The sequence below is a fragment of the Doryrhamphus excisus genome, linkage group LG6, assembly GCF_037039965.1.
Source record: "Doryrhamphus excisus strain RoL-2023G ecotype Guam linkage group LG6, RoL_Dexc_Guam_v1.1, whole genome shotgun sequence".
Classification (NCBI taxonomy): domain Eukaryota; kingdom Metazoa; phylum Chordata; class Actinopteri; order Syngnathiformes; family Syngnathidae; genus Doryrhamphus; species Doryrhamphus excisus.
Window position 1 is genome coordinate 6,952,329 of NC_136362.1, and position 16,598 is coordinate 6,968,926.

General features: G+C 50.2%; 1 protein-coding gene across 3 annotated transcripts in view; it reads right to left on the reverse strand.

Annotated features, from left to right (window-relative positions):
- LOC131124838 (glutamate receptor ionotropic, delta-1) overlaps positions 1–16,598 on the reverse strand; it is a 116,518-nt gene that overhangs the window by 49,340 nt on the left and 50,580 nt on the right. For all 3 annotated transcript variants that reach the window (XM_058065689.2, XM_058065691.2, XM_078791299.1), the window contains exon 3: positions 757–1,041. In XM_058065689.2, the coding sequence (XP_057921672.2) occupies positions 757–1,041 (285 nt within the window). The remainder of the gene's footprint in view (positions 1–756; positions 1,042–16,598) is intronic.

Genomic DNA, 16,598 nt, shown 5'->3' on the forward strand with positions numbered 1-16,598 from the left:
CCATGGTTACCTCAACACCAACAGTCTGACAGAATTGGATTTTTCTGCATCCCGGAAACATTCAATGGACAACGTACTGGGCACCCCCTATCCCCCACCCCCGCTAAATGAAGCTAAGCTATTAAAGACATTTGCATAATGGTTCATTTGCATAAAACACTACTATTAGAACTCATCCCACTGAATGAAGTGAGCATCCACTCTCTACCAATTACAGCCCTGTGTCTAGCTCCGCCCCTTCATCCACTTTAAGGTCCCGATAAATGTATGATTGGCGATTGTGAAGCCGGTTATGTCGACTTCTAGATAATCAATATTAAGATCTGTCCATCGATATGTAGATTGGTTCCAGGTGGAAGCGATATTCGCTCACTGGGACGCCCACGATTGTGTTATGTCATCTTTTCCTGTATGGCGCAGCTCAAACGGGACGCTGAACCAAAATAAAGGAACATCCACTGGACTGAGCCGCAGCATTCCCGTTCTTCAGCAGCCGGGCGCCCGTCCCTTTAAATCAAAGCCGATACGTTGGAGTCTAAATGAAGCGCTCCATTGTTGGCGCGTATCGATCACGCCGGAAGATCCATGAGGACTAATGTGATTCCATTAAGATACAGTGTGACTAAGCCTTCCCGAACAAAGCCTTGCTGCTGCAGTGCGACCGACCGATCGGCCGTCCGGACAACATTCCATGCCGGAATATCACGGAACTCTCTGTGAAATATGACACGGCATCATCTCATCATCGTGACGTACCGTACTCGATGTCGTAGAAGACGATGAACTTCTGCCAGCGCAGTTCGTCCACCAGCGTCAGCATGACGTCGTTGAGACGTACGGGCGGGCGCGCGGCCAACGTGTACCCGCGACCCCCGGGGCTGGGGTTGAGCTGGCAGGCGGTCCGCGGCGAGCCCCCGCTGTTCCTCTGGATGTACAGGTGGGGGATGTGCATGGCGTCCGTCAGAGACTGCAGCGCGCTGGCCGAGGCGCAGCCCGTCGACGTCACCAGCGCCAGGATGCCCTGGTTCATCAGCTCGCAGGCTGTTGGGGGACAGGGGACGGGGGGGCACAAAGATGGAATAGTTAGGGAATGGTAACAATGAACACAATCGAGGTTGCAGGTTTTCCAGGAAATAAGACAGGAAAATATGGGAAATTTCCCCCAAATATAACAGAAATTGTCCGGAGAATTATGGATCTTGTCTGGTCTTCCCACCAGAATTTTCCCCCCCTGACTGGCTACCATGGCGTGCATTTATTTTGAAGGTCAGAGTTCACCAGCTACAGGAAGTGAGTGTTGCCGGGCGGAGAGGAAGCTGTGCTGCTCTTCTATTGGAATTATATTTCATGAAGGTAACAACAGGGGGAGTATTCCAACCGGAGCCGCTGGGAAAGATGGGTAAAACCCGGGTTTTCCCAGGCAAAGCGGGGGGGGGGGCTGACAGGACAGGAATGGCGGAATAGTTCTTCTTCTCTTTTCTATTTGCTTGTTGGGGATTCGGATCCGACGCACGGTGTGATGCCTCGGCGTGTGTTGGCGCTCAAATACATTCTCCGCTTAAATCTGTTTTGCTGTTAATCCGCAACACGCCCCCCCAAAGAGCACTCCCGCTCAACCCCCCCCTGCCCCCAGGCCCAGGCCGCCCACCTCCTCCATCTTCCTGGTAAAATTAAGACAACGATGATGGTTTGATGGGAGATGAGATTCCGAGGCGGGTCACCGGGGGTAGCCTAAATAATCAGCAAGCAGGGGTGGGGTGAGGGGTGGGCTGGGGGGGGGGGCAATGGCGGAACAAAACAAAGGGATTAGTGAGGTGAGACCTTGTTGAATGGCGACAAAGCAGGAAGTGGATTCTTGAAATCCTCCATGTTGGATGCAAATGAGCTTTGTCATCATTGATCTCGCTGCTGCTCTGGTTGGCGTGTTAGCGTCCTAGCATGGCCGCCTTTTGGCTTTAAAGGCTTCCTGGCTTGTTACATCCTGGCATCTCACACACACACACACACACACGCACACACACTTTCCGCCCTCAGAGCTCATTTTTCACCTCAGGCCAACGGGGTCCTAATCTCTCTCGTGCTTAATTATACTATCTATCTCCTCGCTGTGTCGCGCCATTAGCCGGAACACGCTGCGCCGCCGCCACCGCCGCACGCTCACGCGCCCCCGCACACCTCAGCACACACGCCATCCTCTTCGCCACGCTGCGAGGAGGCCACAGCCTCGCTCGGTCAGGAGAGATGCGATGCCGCTGGACGCCATCATGGCCGCCTAAAAGGCGGCGTGTGTTTTTTTAAAGCGCGGCAATGAAGGTAGTTCTTATTTACAAGTGGCAGTGAAAGCAACGTAGGAGCAAGACCACCAAACTTAGTGGCTAACGAGCTATTAAACCTATGAAATAATAGCTTTTAAAACTATTAAATAATAGTTTTTAAAGCTATGAAATAATAATAATAATAATAATAATAATAATAATAATAATAATAATAATAATCAACATGTGATCAACCGTTTCAATCAAAACGTGGTGAGGAGTTCAAGAACTCGAATGACTTTTTAACCCCTGCCTGCTGTCCTCGCCGCCGTGATCATCACTCAGACATCTAACATCCTAACCCCCCCCCCCTCCGTGTCTGATCACATGACCGTGACGGCCAATCATCTTCTACCGGCAGGTGAGGCTTCACTAACCAGGATGAATGAGCGTTGCCGTGACAACAGCAGCAGCACGCTTCAAAGCAAACAACCCCCCCCACCACCACCACCACCACCCCGCCATCACCCCACGGCTTCCTGTCAGCCTTCCACGGCAGGTGGGTTCAAAGTTCAAAGGTCAGAGTCACATCCCGGGGAGAAAGCAGAAAAGGAAAACGAAAAAACAACATGAGGAAGAGGAGCGGCCTCTCAGGTGAGGAGGCTGAGGAAGAGGAATTGATGAAGAGGAGAAGGTGAGGAAGAGGAGCCAGGATGAAGATGAGGAAGAGGAGAAGCAGGTGAGGAAGAGGAGCCAGGATGAAGGTGACGAGGAAGGTGAGGAAAATGAGGAAGAGGAGTGTGGATGAAGGTGAGGAAGAGGAGTCGTCATGGAGACGGCTGGTGAGGTGAGAGCAGGAAGTAAAGATGAGAGAGGAAGATGTGGACGAGGAAGAGGAGGAGCGCGATGAAGGTGACGGGAGCGTCTCAGGGGATTTCCCGCCTTGAAAGGAGGCGTCACTCGCGGCCGCCGCTCGCCATCTTTTATTAATGGGCGGAGCCAGAGAGCCGGGCGAGCGGCGCATCAAAGCGTCGGATGCCCCAGGGAGCGGCGGGGGAGCCGGGCGGGGCCAACAGTGGGAGCCAAGAGGGGGGCCACATCGGCGACACAAAAGGTGCTCGCTGTAACGCCAGCGCACGTGTGACGCAACAATGGCCGCCGCTTTGAGGCCCAAATCTTCCCTTTCATGTTTGCATCAGTCGCTTGGTTCTCCTCCTTCCGACATCATCACTTCCTGGCTTTGACACGCACACGACTCCCTACGTCTGACCATGTCTACGCTCGCTGCACACGGTGCAACATGACACTACACTACACCACAACCACACCACAACACACTACACTACAACCACACTACACGACACAACACACCACACTACACTACATCACATTACACCACACCACACCACACTACACTACAACCACACCACACCACACCACACCACACTACACTAGAAGCACACCACACCACATTACACTACACTACATTACACCACAACCACACACCACACCACACTACACCACAACCACACCACACTACACTACAACCACACCACATTACACTACGCTACACTACACCACAACCACACCACACTACACCACAACCACACCACACCACACTACACCACAACCACACCACACTACAACCACACAGACCACAACCACACGACACAACACACCACACTACACTACACTACATCACATTACACCACACCACACTACACTACAACCACACCACACCACACCACACCACACTACACTAGAAGCACACCACACCACATTACACTACGCTACATTACACCACAACCACACACCACACCACACTACACCACAACCACACCACACTACACTACAACCACACCACATTACACTACGCTACACTACACCACAACCACACCACACCACACTACACCACAACCACACCACACTACACTACAACCACACCACATTACACTACGCTACACTACACCACAACCACACCACACCACACTACACCACAACCACACCACACTACACTACAACCACACCACATTACACTACGCTACACTACACCACAACCACACCACACTACAACCACACCACACTACAACCACACCAGACCAGACCACAACCACACCACAGCACACTACACCACAACCACACCACAGCACAACCACACCACACTACACCACAACCGCACCACAATACACTACACTACAACCACACCACACCACACCACACCACACTACACGACACCACACCACAACCACAGCACTTTACACTACACCACAACCACACAACACTACACAACACCACACACTACACCACACCACACAACACCACACCACTACACAACACCACACCACACAACACTATACTTACACATCATCCACATGATCACATCAGCACTGGCCAGCAGGTGGAATAGATATGTCCATATATCCATATGTCCATATTCCCATATATCCATATGTCCATATTCCCATATATCCATATGTCCATATTCCCATATATCCATATGTCCATATTCCCATATATCCATATGTCCATATTCCCATATATGCATATGTCCATATTCCCATATATCCATATGTCCATATTCCCATATATCCATATGTCCATATTCCCATATATCCATATGTCCATATTCCCATATATCCATATGTCCATATTCCCATCTCAGTGTGGAAGAAGATTCAGCGTCAGGAAGTTTATTCAAACTTATCCAACACACACACACACACACACACACACACACACACACACACCAAGTGCCTTTGAAAAGAAGATGTAGTAAGGATGCTTTGTAGCAGGGACCCTTTATGAGTCCCAGAAGAACATCCATCACCCCCCCCCCCCCCCCGCTGTCTATTAACCCCACCCATCCATTAACCCCGCCCCCACCTGTAACCTTTTATAGGACCGGTAAGTGTTTGATTTCCTCTGCTGCGGTCGTAAAAAAGTCGTCTCCATCATTCTGTCGTCTTCTTTCATCTCCTGCCAGCACTTTTCCAAATACCCCCCCACCCCCACCCCCCCACCTCGTATAAGTCACGCTCAGCAACCGCACACGTCTACCCCCGCCATCTTTACAGAGGTCAAAGTTCAGCTCTTCCATCATCACGAGGACATCAATCATCATCGTCATCATCATCATCAGCGGTGGTGGTGTACAGGTACAGTAATTACTCTGGAAACAACTAAGACGTAGTATTTCCTCCGTGGTGTTGTCACCTTCAAGTGACCTTGTCGTGTTATTATTTTTTTCATTTCACGCTTCTCAACTTCCCAATTTCATCTTTTTCATTTCTTTTTTTCCTTCCTTCTGTCTTTCCTCACCTTTTCTTTCTTTCCTCGGGTTACTCGAGGTCAAAGAATTACTCCTAGAAATACTAGTACAGCTAGCGCGGTACAAGTACAAGTACATGAAGTAAAGTAGAAGATAAACACAAAGAAGAAAAAGTAGAAGTAAAGACAAAGGTCAGAGTAGAAGGAAAGGTCAACAGGGACATTGTAGAGCAAGTACAAGAAGTACAAGAGGTAAACATAAAAGTAAAAGTAAAAGACAAAGAAGTAAAAGTAAGGTAAACCTAGCAGTAAAACTTAACATAAAAGTAGTTGCAAAGTAAACACAATAGTAAAAGTAAAAGCCAAAGTACAGGCACAAGTAGATGTAGAAGTAACACTAAAAGTCAAAGTAGAAGTAAAAAAGGATGACAAAGAGGTAAAAATAAAGGTAGAAATAAAGAAGAAGTAGAAGTAAAAGTAAATGTAGAGGTACAAGTAGGTACAAGTAAAAGTAGAAGTAAAAAAGTATGTCAAAGTAAAGGTAAAAATAAAGAAGTAGACGTAAAAGTAAACATAACTGAAGTTGAAATTAGAAGTAAACACAAACGTAAAGGTACAAGTACATGTACAAGTAAAAGTGAGTAAAGATCAAAGTAAAAGTACACATACATAGTAGACAAAGTAGAAACAACAGTAATAGTAAGAGTACAAGTAGAAGTATGCGTAGAATTCAAACTGAAAGTAAACATAGATGTAGTAGAAGTAGAAGTTAAGTACATGTTGCTGTAGTAGACTTGAAAGTAAAAGTAGCAGTAATGAAAGTAAAAGTAAAAGTAAGTGGAAGTAGAAGTAGGAATATGAGTAAACATAGAAGTAACCATGGTAACCAAGACAGCATGTCAATCAGTCTATCAAGTCATCTTCTTCTTGATGGAAGTTGTCATTGGGGTGGACGTCCCGTGGGGTTCCATGGGGTCACATGGGGTCACGTGAGGTCACATGAGGTCACATGATCATCATCCTGCTGCCAAAGATCCCAAAAGAGGAAAAGCATGACTCAGCATTATGTAAGACCTTAGTGAGAGGTTTCCAGTGTGTACAGAATCGGGTCAGGAAGTGCTGAGCCTGCTCACCATGAAATGTGTTTAGATGTGCTTGGTTTACCTCGACGAGGGGCGGAGGGGTGGTGGGGGGCAGGGGGTGGGGGCGACTAGGTAAAGGAAGCACACCAGAAGTCAGAATCAGTGTCAGAATCCGTCTGGACCGGAGCTAGTATTCGATTGCATAAATCAACATGGACACCCCGCCGGGGGCCACAACCTGCCGCCCAACCGCACCCCACCCGGGCCGGCATCTGTCCTCACATAACCCGCCTATGAAGGCTCCATGAGAACCAGGCTGGGCCTCCGGCCTCCATGTCTGATTGGCAGAGGGAAAAGCGCCCCTGGACCACGGGACCCCATCGGACCCCACTGGGGCCACGGGACCCCCCAGCAATGTGACACATTAGCGATGACGTGCAAACAAGCGTGCACGTGCCGGACTAACACAACCTTGGATATCCTTTCCACACGAGGCCCTCCAGGATGGCTTTGGCCGCCCTGCAGAGGACACGGAGCCGCTCTTCCGTCACGCGTGTGGGGGTTTGTGTCCAAAGTGAGACATCACTAGCGAATCGAAGATCTATGACAAATTCCTCTGAGGTGACATTAACACCACCTCCCTCACGTGTTGGAAAAGTGACTTTTCCGTCTTACTTCCGTGCCTTCACTTTCTACTTTTCCCCATTCCGAGCATTTAGCTAATGCTTCTCCCTGAGCTACGAGCATCCAATCACGCTCCAGTTCCAGTCTGAACCTTTCAAGCGTGTCCCCGGGATCACCCTGAAGACGAGCTCTCAGAGATCTTCCGTTGCAAGAGGAGACCAGACGGAGCTCGGCGCTCCGTGACTTCAGCCCGGACGTCAAAGCGGAGGATGACGTCCGGTTTTAGGCTTCAGGTGAGCCGGGTCATGTCCTGTAGGGACGCCAATCCTGACGGGAGTCCCAGACACACGGTCCTGCCGGGGGACGGGTTGGCGAGTCTTCATCACGCACTCAAGCCGAGCGGAAGTGATGGCGATGATTATTTCATCCTGGGGATGGATTATTCAAGGATTAGTCGGCCATTTTCTGGAAATGCACACAAACTTTTCCATGACGTTCCTGACGTTTGGCAGCCAGACCAAAACTTCCAAACTCCAAAGAACTTTGAGAGAAGTCGAACAAACGGACAGTCCAAGCCAACGCGCGGCCCTGTTGAAGGATTATTCCGAACGTGGTGTGTTTATAAAATAGGACAAACTGATTCCCGAGAAGATAATGGTTCTAATGAGAACGTCTTCACACACACGGGGTGACATGATCGTCAATGGCGTCCTAATTAAAGTCCACCCTCGCCACTTGGCGCTTCCAATTTCCTGGCTTCACTCCATCAGGATTTTTCAGAAATACCCGAATGAATAATTATTACTCCAAAAATATGCACATGAAAGCACATGTTGTGCCTAAATTAAGCATGAAAATTCTAAATGGAGATGCATTCAAAGACATTGTGGTGATATGCGGTACGCCACGATGGCCACTTGGTGGCAGTAATGTTACATTGATGAGACCGTAGCCACCGCAGGAGTGAGTCTATATAGGATGGTCTTATTTTCCTGGTGTAATAGGAGTGTAAAGGTGATTATAGGGGTGTTACTTCATGTCTAGAGGGCTCTAATAATGTTAACAAATATTTAGAAGGTCATAAAAAGGTTTTTTTTATGCTTTAAATACATGAAAAAACGTAAAAGACACCCTTCTGCTGGTTTGACGATTCAGCCCCAGACCCCCCCCACAAAAAAAAGTCAGCCATGATGTTAGAAGCGTCTTTGTGACCTTTGACCTTTGTGACAACATGAGCCTTCAACAGCAAAAGGCTGACTGAGCGCGTGTGTGTCACATGGTGTGTGTGTCAAGCCGGCGGCGCCGTGGCGAGACAGCCTGATGTTTGATTCCCTTGCGAGCCGTGCATGAGACAAGCGTTCATCAAGACTTTATCTGGACACTTTAGTGCTCCATCCTTGTGTGTGTGTGTGTGTGTGTGTGTGTGTGTGATGACACAACACAAACAACCTGGGGCATTCCGACAGGACAACCAGGAAGTGTTTCAGCACGAAGGCCTCAAAGAATCTCAGCTGCCTTCAGCAGAATGATGAAGAAGAAGCTGATGTTTGGATTTTCTCCATTTTTTTTTTTTTACCGACGTAGTCACATGACATCATTGCGATGACAACGCCCGCCCGCGTGGGTCAGAGGTCCGCGTGTGTGTTGGCGTGATGGATGAGTGTGTGTTTGGCAGTCGGCCCCAGCCTCGGTGTGACGGCCATTAAGACTCACACTGACACACACTTTCTCAGAGGCGGGAATTCTATTGGCATCCCACTGCTGATTTGTTCCCCCTGCCAGGCTGCTGAGCTGCGGGCGAGCCAGCGTTCACCGGCGTTCGTCTTCATCAATGGGAACATCTCACACCTGGTGGTCGGATGACGGCTGCATGATGATGGTTTGCAGCTGTGAGAGTCATCATCATCATCATCATCGTCGTCATCGTCGTCATTGTGGCATCCGTCTTTGTTATCGATGACAACAGGAAGTCAACACAGTTTGGGTCCGTCGTCTCTCTTCTCTCGTCTCTCACGCCCTCGTCTTTATTCCACCCCTGAGAAGGATGGAATAACGTGTGATGCACACGTGCGGAAGGACAAGCGCCCCTAGAAGGCCAAGGACCACGCGGAGACCGAAAAGGTTGTCACGCCACAGCCTGTTGTCACCTTAATATCTACATGTCAACAAAAAAGCCCGGACGTGGACGTTCCCAACGAGGCGGAACCAAAAACAGAAGAAATGCGGGGGAGATGAAGAGGACATGGGTGACTGGTCCGCTTCCCTATTAACCTTGTAACGCGTCCGCTCAGCACCACGGACAGCGTTTATGTAGCACATACACACACAGGCATGGGACAATATTCCATCCATCCATCCATTGTTGTTCACGGATAATTGGTTCCAAACCCAAGACCTCTTGACATGAAATAACACCCCTATAGTCTCCTTTCCACTCCTGTTATCCAGTAAAAACAATTAAAAAAAACATAAGACATAACATTTAAGACATAAAAAAGCCATTCAGAACTTCTGAATACAATTTTTAACATTAATCGGCTTCAGACCCGACTGTTAAGACCCTCACCCCAAACGGGCGTAACAAGTCTCTCTCTTATATAAACACACCTCAAACCATGCATCCATTTTAAATCTTCAATTTGAATTTTTTTTTCGACTCGTGTTATTGCACTCCTGTCAGAATGCCTTTTCATCCTGGCGCCTGTAGCGTTTTTGTATCCTTGTTCAAACACATTGTTGCATTCCTTTGAACTGAATGCATCTACAGTACAATTACTCCACAGTGGCGCCGTACAGACGCGTGACTTCTACATTCCAAGTCCAACCTTTCCTGAGATGGTTAGATTCCTCCTCTGCCTTTTGGGCACAGGACCTTTCGTCAACATTGTGGGGTTTGTCGGGGAGAAGACTGCAAAAAATTCAAGGACCGCATGCTAGCAAGCGAGCTACACACGGGAGCCGATAAGGCGGCGGGAAAGAGATTGATTGACAACGGTTTAAAGCCAATCAGGACGCGGAAACGCTGTATATTCAACCACACAACAGGATGATTTATCAATTGTTTTTCTTGCTTCACATGCACAACTGAGGTCACATGACGCCGTGGAGGGAAAATGGCTACTTTGGTCCAATCATCCGGGTTTATTCACTTGTAGGGTGTACTCACTTTTGTTGACAGTAATGGCTGTGCTGAGTTATTTGGAAGACACAGTCGATTTACGCTGTTGTTAACATACTATAATACACACACACAGTGACACATGAAGGGGGCGGGGGCAGGGGCGGCGGCAGGGGGGGTAGACAGTAAGTAAATATTAAGAGCCTCCCGGAGGTGATAAAGACAGAGGCGTCACCCTTAAAGACAATCGATCAATCCTCGGAGCGGCCATCAAACACAACACAGTTGCCGCGAGGAGGGCGCGTTTGTTTTGCTTACCTCCCCGAACAAATACAACTCCTGGTCGGCTAATTGCTGTGACAGCTAACGAGCGCCCTCAGCTTTACTAAACAGCACAAAGTGTGTCGTCTAATGAGCCGCCGACCCAGCATCCTCTCGGGCGCCATGACACTGGATTCTGATCAATGTGCGCACACACACACACGCAAACACACACACACACACATATATATAAAGTAACCAGGGGCACTGGGATATGAGCTCGGCTCTATTTGAACCTCTCAGCTGTCAATCATCACCTCTTAACACACACACGCGACCACCAAGGTCAAATGTTGGCTGTTTCACACACACGGCCACATGCACTGGGAATTATGGCCAAATATTGACACACACACACACACACACACACACACACCTGCCTGTCGTTTGGCTTCAATCCCATCATGCTTTAAGCTGCAATGCAATCACGGGGGGGTCGGAGGGCACGTAGGTGAGAGGGGAGGGGGTGGCGGTTTGAACAGATTATGTGCTCACACTTTCATTTCTGTGTGTGTGTGTGTGTGTGTGTGTGTGGTAACGTACATCACACACACACGTGTGACACGCACGGGGCTTGCATGACCATATGTACACGACAACACAAACAATACAAATAAACAAAGACGTGGCTGGGATGTCTGACTCCTCCCCCTACGGGTGTCATGGCCGCATGGAGGGTGTGTGACTGATGGGTATGAAATGCTATTTCTGCTGTGCTGTGGAGGATATCACACAGCAGCAGGTGGACGGTGGGATGCTTGTGTGTGTGTGTGTGTGTGGGGGGGGGGGGGTCTTGAATGGAAAAAGCTTTATTGGCAAGAGAGGCAGCCATAAAAGACAACAAAGACAGGCTGACGTGATTAAAGTCTTCCAAAGGCCACCGGCCGCGTCGCACTCTTTGCTAATTCCTACGCACGCAAATGCTCTCTGGTTGATGGACTTTCGGAGCCTTCCGGCGCCCCCGGTCCAGCACCCCCAGTCAGGCACCCCTGGTTCAGCGCCCCCAATCTGGCGCCCCCGGTCCAGCACCCCCTGTCTGGCACCTCCGGTCCAGCAACCGTGATCCGGCATCCCCGGTTCGGCACCCCCGATCCGGCGCCCCCGGTCCAGTACCCCCCCGTCCGGCACCCCCAGTTCGGCGCCACTGATCTGGCACTCCCCATCCGGCACCTCTGGTCCGGCACCCCCGGTCTGGCACCTCTGGTCCGGCACCCCCGGTCCGGCGCCCCCGGTCCAGTACCCCCCCGTCCGGCACCCCCAGTTCGGCGCCACTGATCTGGCACTCCCCATCCGGCACCTCTGGTCCGGCACCCCCGGTCTGGCACCTCTGGTCCGGCACCCCCGGTCCGGCACCCCCGGTCCGGCACCCCCGATTCAGCGCCCCCGGTCCAGCACCCCCTGTCCAGCACATCTGGTACAGCAACCCCGATCCGGCACCCCCGATCCGGCGTCCCCGGTCCAGCACCCCCCCGTCCGGCACCCCCCATCTGGCACCCCCCATCCGACACCCCCGGTCCAGCACCCCCAGTCCGGCACCCCCGGTTCAGTGCCCCCGGTCCAGTACCCCCTGTCCAGCACATCTGGTACAGCAACCCCGATCCGGCGTCCCCGGTCCAGCACCCCCCCCGTCCGGCGCCCCCCATCTGGCACCCCCCATCCGGCACCTCTGGTCCGACACCCCCGGTCCAGCACCTTCAGTCCGGCACCCCTGGTTCGGCGCCCCTGGTCCAGCATCCAGTGTCCAGCACCTCTGGTCCAGCAACCCCCCATCTGGTACCTCCGGTCCGGCACCCTAGTCCGGCACCCCAGTTTGGCGCCCCAGATCCGGCAACCCCGGTCCGGCACCCCCAGTCCGGCACTGACATCAGGGAGGAAAAAAGGCCTGAGTAAAAACTCCAAGAGGAAGTATCTCCAGCCGGCGAGTGAAATGACCCGTGCTCACCAGGGATTGTGGCTGCAGGGAGACGGATGCGGCGTGTCGTGGTCGGGAAGCCCAGCAGGAAATAAAAACATGGCTCAGAAGATCCGAAGATGACACCAGGGAGCCTTGAGAGGTCCCCACATACACTAGACTTTATCATCCGCCTGGATGATAAAGGGTCTCCATACTTTGGACTGGGAGTGTAGAGAATACACCCCCCCCCATAGTAGTGTTAAATAATACATAATGAGAATAAGATTTAAAAAGGTAGCAAGGCAGTAAAGGGGAGTACGAGAATTATTATTATTATTATTATTATTATTATTCCCATCATTTCCAGCAGCACATGTTAGAAAGTAAATAAATATGGCCGCCTTTATCAGTTGCAGATTTTTGAGATTTGCTGGTCCATGTGGAACTGTATTTGTGATCCGGCGGCGGACACTCCCATGACTCAAGCGCCATGTTGACGATGATGTCACATGTGAAGCGGCTAATGTCGGTCGCGGCCGCGGGCGCCGCTAACGGCGTTCTTCCAACATAATGCAATAATCCGCTCTGATCCAAACACAAACGCCCGCCGCTAATTGCTTAATCAATGGAAACGCTATTAAAAAGCCTCCGCCCTTCAAGCTAATGGAAAAAGAACAAATGAAGGATTGACTCGCTCACTTTCAGACAGGAAGTAGAACTGAACTTCCTGAGGGAGCGTGTTCCGCCACCGAGCAGGCGCCGGATGCCGAGCTGAAAATCGCAGCTCGATCCCAGACGTGGACCGCCAGAAAAGATTAGAAAATTCACAAAGCGTCCCCGAGAGGCCGCCAGCATCAGATTGCGCGTTCGAGTCCGCGCTAATCTGCTCGAGTGCGAACACGTTTAATTCCACAACGGTCCAACAGAGCGTCCAGGTTGACGTCATTGTTTCAATCGGGAAGACGCGAGACCAGCAGCGCTGCGACGACGCCAGGCAACTCCAGGGGGATCGAACAACGCACAAACATGGCTGACACCCCGCTGACTCGTGGTTCTCGTCGCTACCCGAACCAATTAAACATCCACACGGCCGCATTTCCAGGAAATAAGGGCAAATAAGTGAAAATAAGAAAAGTTTTCTGAATGATGAAGGGAAAAAAAAGGGAAAAGAAAGAACCAAAGTTCTGGTAAAGAAGACAAATTTCTAGAAAAAAAAAAATTTTTTTCTAGAAAATGAAGAACATTCATTCATTCATTCATTTTCTACCGCTTTTTCCTCACGAGGGTCGCGGGGGTGCTGGAGCCTATCCCAGCTGTCTTCAGGTGAGAGGCAGGGTACACCCTGGACTGGTGGCCAGCCAATCACAGGGCACATATAGACAAACAACCATTCACACTCACATTCATACCTATGGACAATTTGGAGTGGCTAATTAACCTAGCATGTTTTTGGAATGTGGGAGGAAACCGGAGTACCCGGAGAAAACCCACGCATGCACGGGGAGAACATGCAAACTCCACACAGAGATGGCCGAGGGTGGAATTGAACCCGGTCTCCGGACTGTGGGGTCTGCGTGCTAACCACTAGACCACCGTGCCACCCAAAATAAAGAACAATTTCTGGAAAATTAAGACATTTTTCAGATAAATGAGGAAAAAATACTAAACATTTTTCAGAAAATAAGAAAAAAGTCCGAGAAAAATAATGGAAAATGAAAGAAAATCAGAAGACACATTTCCGGAAAATAAAAGAAAATAAAGAAAAATTTCCCTGAAATATGGAGAATTTTCCGGAAAAGAAAACATTTCCAAAAAAAAAGAAAATCAGGAAAATGTCCAGAAAATAAAAAAATGTGACTGATAAAGGAAAGTAAGGGGGATAAAGGAATAACAATCCAGCAAAGAAGAGGACAAAAAGGGCACATTGTCCAGAAAAGAAGGGAAAATCCGACAAAATCCGGAAAATATTCCGGTAAAAGAAGAGAAAATCAAAACAAAAATCCAGAAAACAAGGTCGATTTTCCATGAAAATTAGGTACATTTACCGAAACATAAGGGTCAACTAAGTCATTTTCTGGAAAAAGCAGGATTTTTTCCAGACAATAACAGAAGGTGAGGAAAAATAAGTGGAATTTTCAGAAAACTATTAGAAAATGAAAGCACATGTCAACAAAATAAGGAAAAATGAAGAGAAAAAGAATCCATACTAAGAAAGAATAAGGATGAACCCAAACACCAGCACTTCACGTAACGAGAACGTAAACAACAATGATGGCCTCCGTGCTGCCAAACAAAGGAGCAGATGGAGCGCAAATAACTTTATGGACAAGTTAGAGGATCACGCAAACAATCGTCCTACACGCCCCCTACACGCCCCCTGGTGGCAGGAAGTCACATATAGTCCTACTGTGGTCTGCAGAGACCAGAAGAAAAAGACAAATACTCCTCCGCAAGACCCAGTCGGTCATTCATTGGGGTCATCAGACACGGAGCCCCTCTTGACCCCGTTGTTGACTCCGGACCAGACGCCAAGAGGACACGCACACTGCAGAGCAGCCGGCGGCCGTGCTTGGAGGCTCCTCCCACACAGGAAGTCCAGCTTCACAGATGGATCACGAGAACAACGTCCACTCACAATCAAGGTCGACTATTTGCCTCCAGCTCGCCGCCTCTCAGAATGATTTCTAACGCACACACACACACATAGGGGTTTGGGGGGGGGGGTGAGTGTGGGGGGGTGCATACTAAAAGACCTCACCGGCTGTCGTCCTAATCCCTCGTTACACACAGACCAAAGCGGCCATTTGTCGCCTTAATGGCGCACCTGTAGGCTGCAGGTGTGCACGCGGCCGAGGCTAATGTGCGCTCCAGCACGCCGTCTGCCACGCCGCCGCGACGGGCGCCTCAATGGAGACGACAGGACGGGGGATGAGCGAGAAGAGCGACGGAAGCCAAACCATCTCTTGGTGCCAGTCTGGTCCAGGTCTGGGCGAGGCCGCTACGCCACGTTTGCCAGCGTACCTGTGACACGGAAGTGTAAGCCCGCCCCCTCGCCGGCGTGTAAAACAGGTACCTTCCCTGATGCTGTAACCATGGCAACGTCAGGGTTCGCGCTAAGCGACGTAAAAAGTGCGTACAAATGTCAGCGACGCGATGAAGAATTGAAGGTCGGATGGATCGAGACCGCGGCCTGATCAGCACTCGTGCTGCCTTCACTTCCTGCGGTGCATTCAGGGACCAAAGTGGTGCGTGTTGCTGATTTTGGGCTTCAGTGAAGCAGCAAAGAGGTGAAGTCCCAACGCGGCAAACAACACAAACACTTTGGAGCTGAGAGGGAACGCCGCGCTCCGTGCTCACACTGTCTGTGTGTGTGTTTGTGTGTGTGTGTGTGTGTGTGTGTGTGTGTGTACACTGGCCAAAGATACACACGTCATCATGGCATCAGGTCTAAACGTCTAAAGCACTTCCTGCGGTAAACAGCAAGCAATGGAAAATGAAAGAAATGGAAAAAAAAAATTCCAGGAATATTTTCTGCTGAATAGGGATTTTTTTTTTCCGTAAAAAAGGAAAAATAATATAATTTTCCCCCAGTCAGCGTCTAACGATAGATGCATCGTCATCTAACAACACTTCCTGTTTTACACCCAGCTCTTCCTCCAGATGCTTCAGGCGTCGTCCTCCATCCCACCGACCTCTTCCTCACCTCACTCCTGACCAACCGCCCCCCTCCCCTTCCCCCTGCAACCACCCTTTCCGTCCCATTGATCTTGTCTTGATTTGCTGCCAGTGTCTTTGAGGAGTCCCTTTGAGGGGGCGGCTGCGACAGCGCCCCGCATTTAATAATGCCTTTTACTGTCAACGGCCTCAGCTGCTGCCAGCAGGGGGGGGGGGGGGGGGGGGGGGGGTGGGATGGAATGGGGGCGGGGGGGTATCGGAAGATGAAGGCAGAGTCCCAATGGTCCAACCTGAACATGAAAAAGGAGTTTAAGCTCTGCGGCCCCCTCAACCCCTACGCCACGGACTAAAGATGAGTCAGC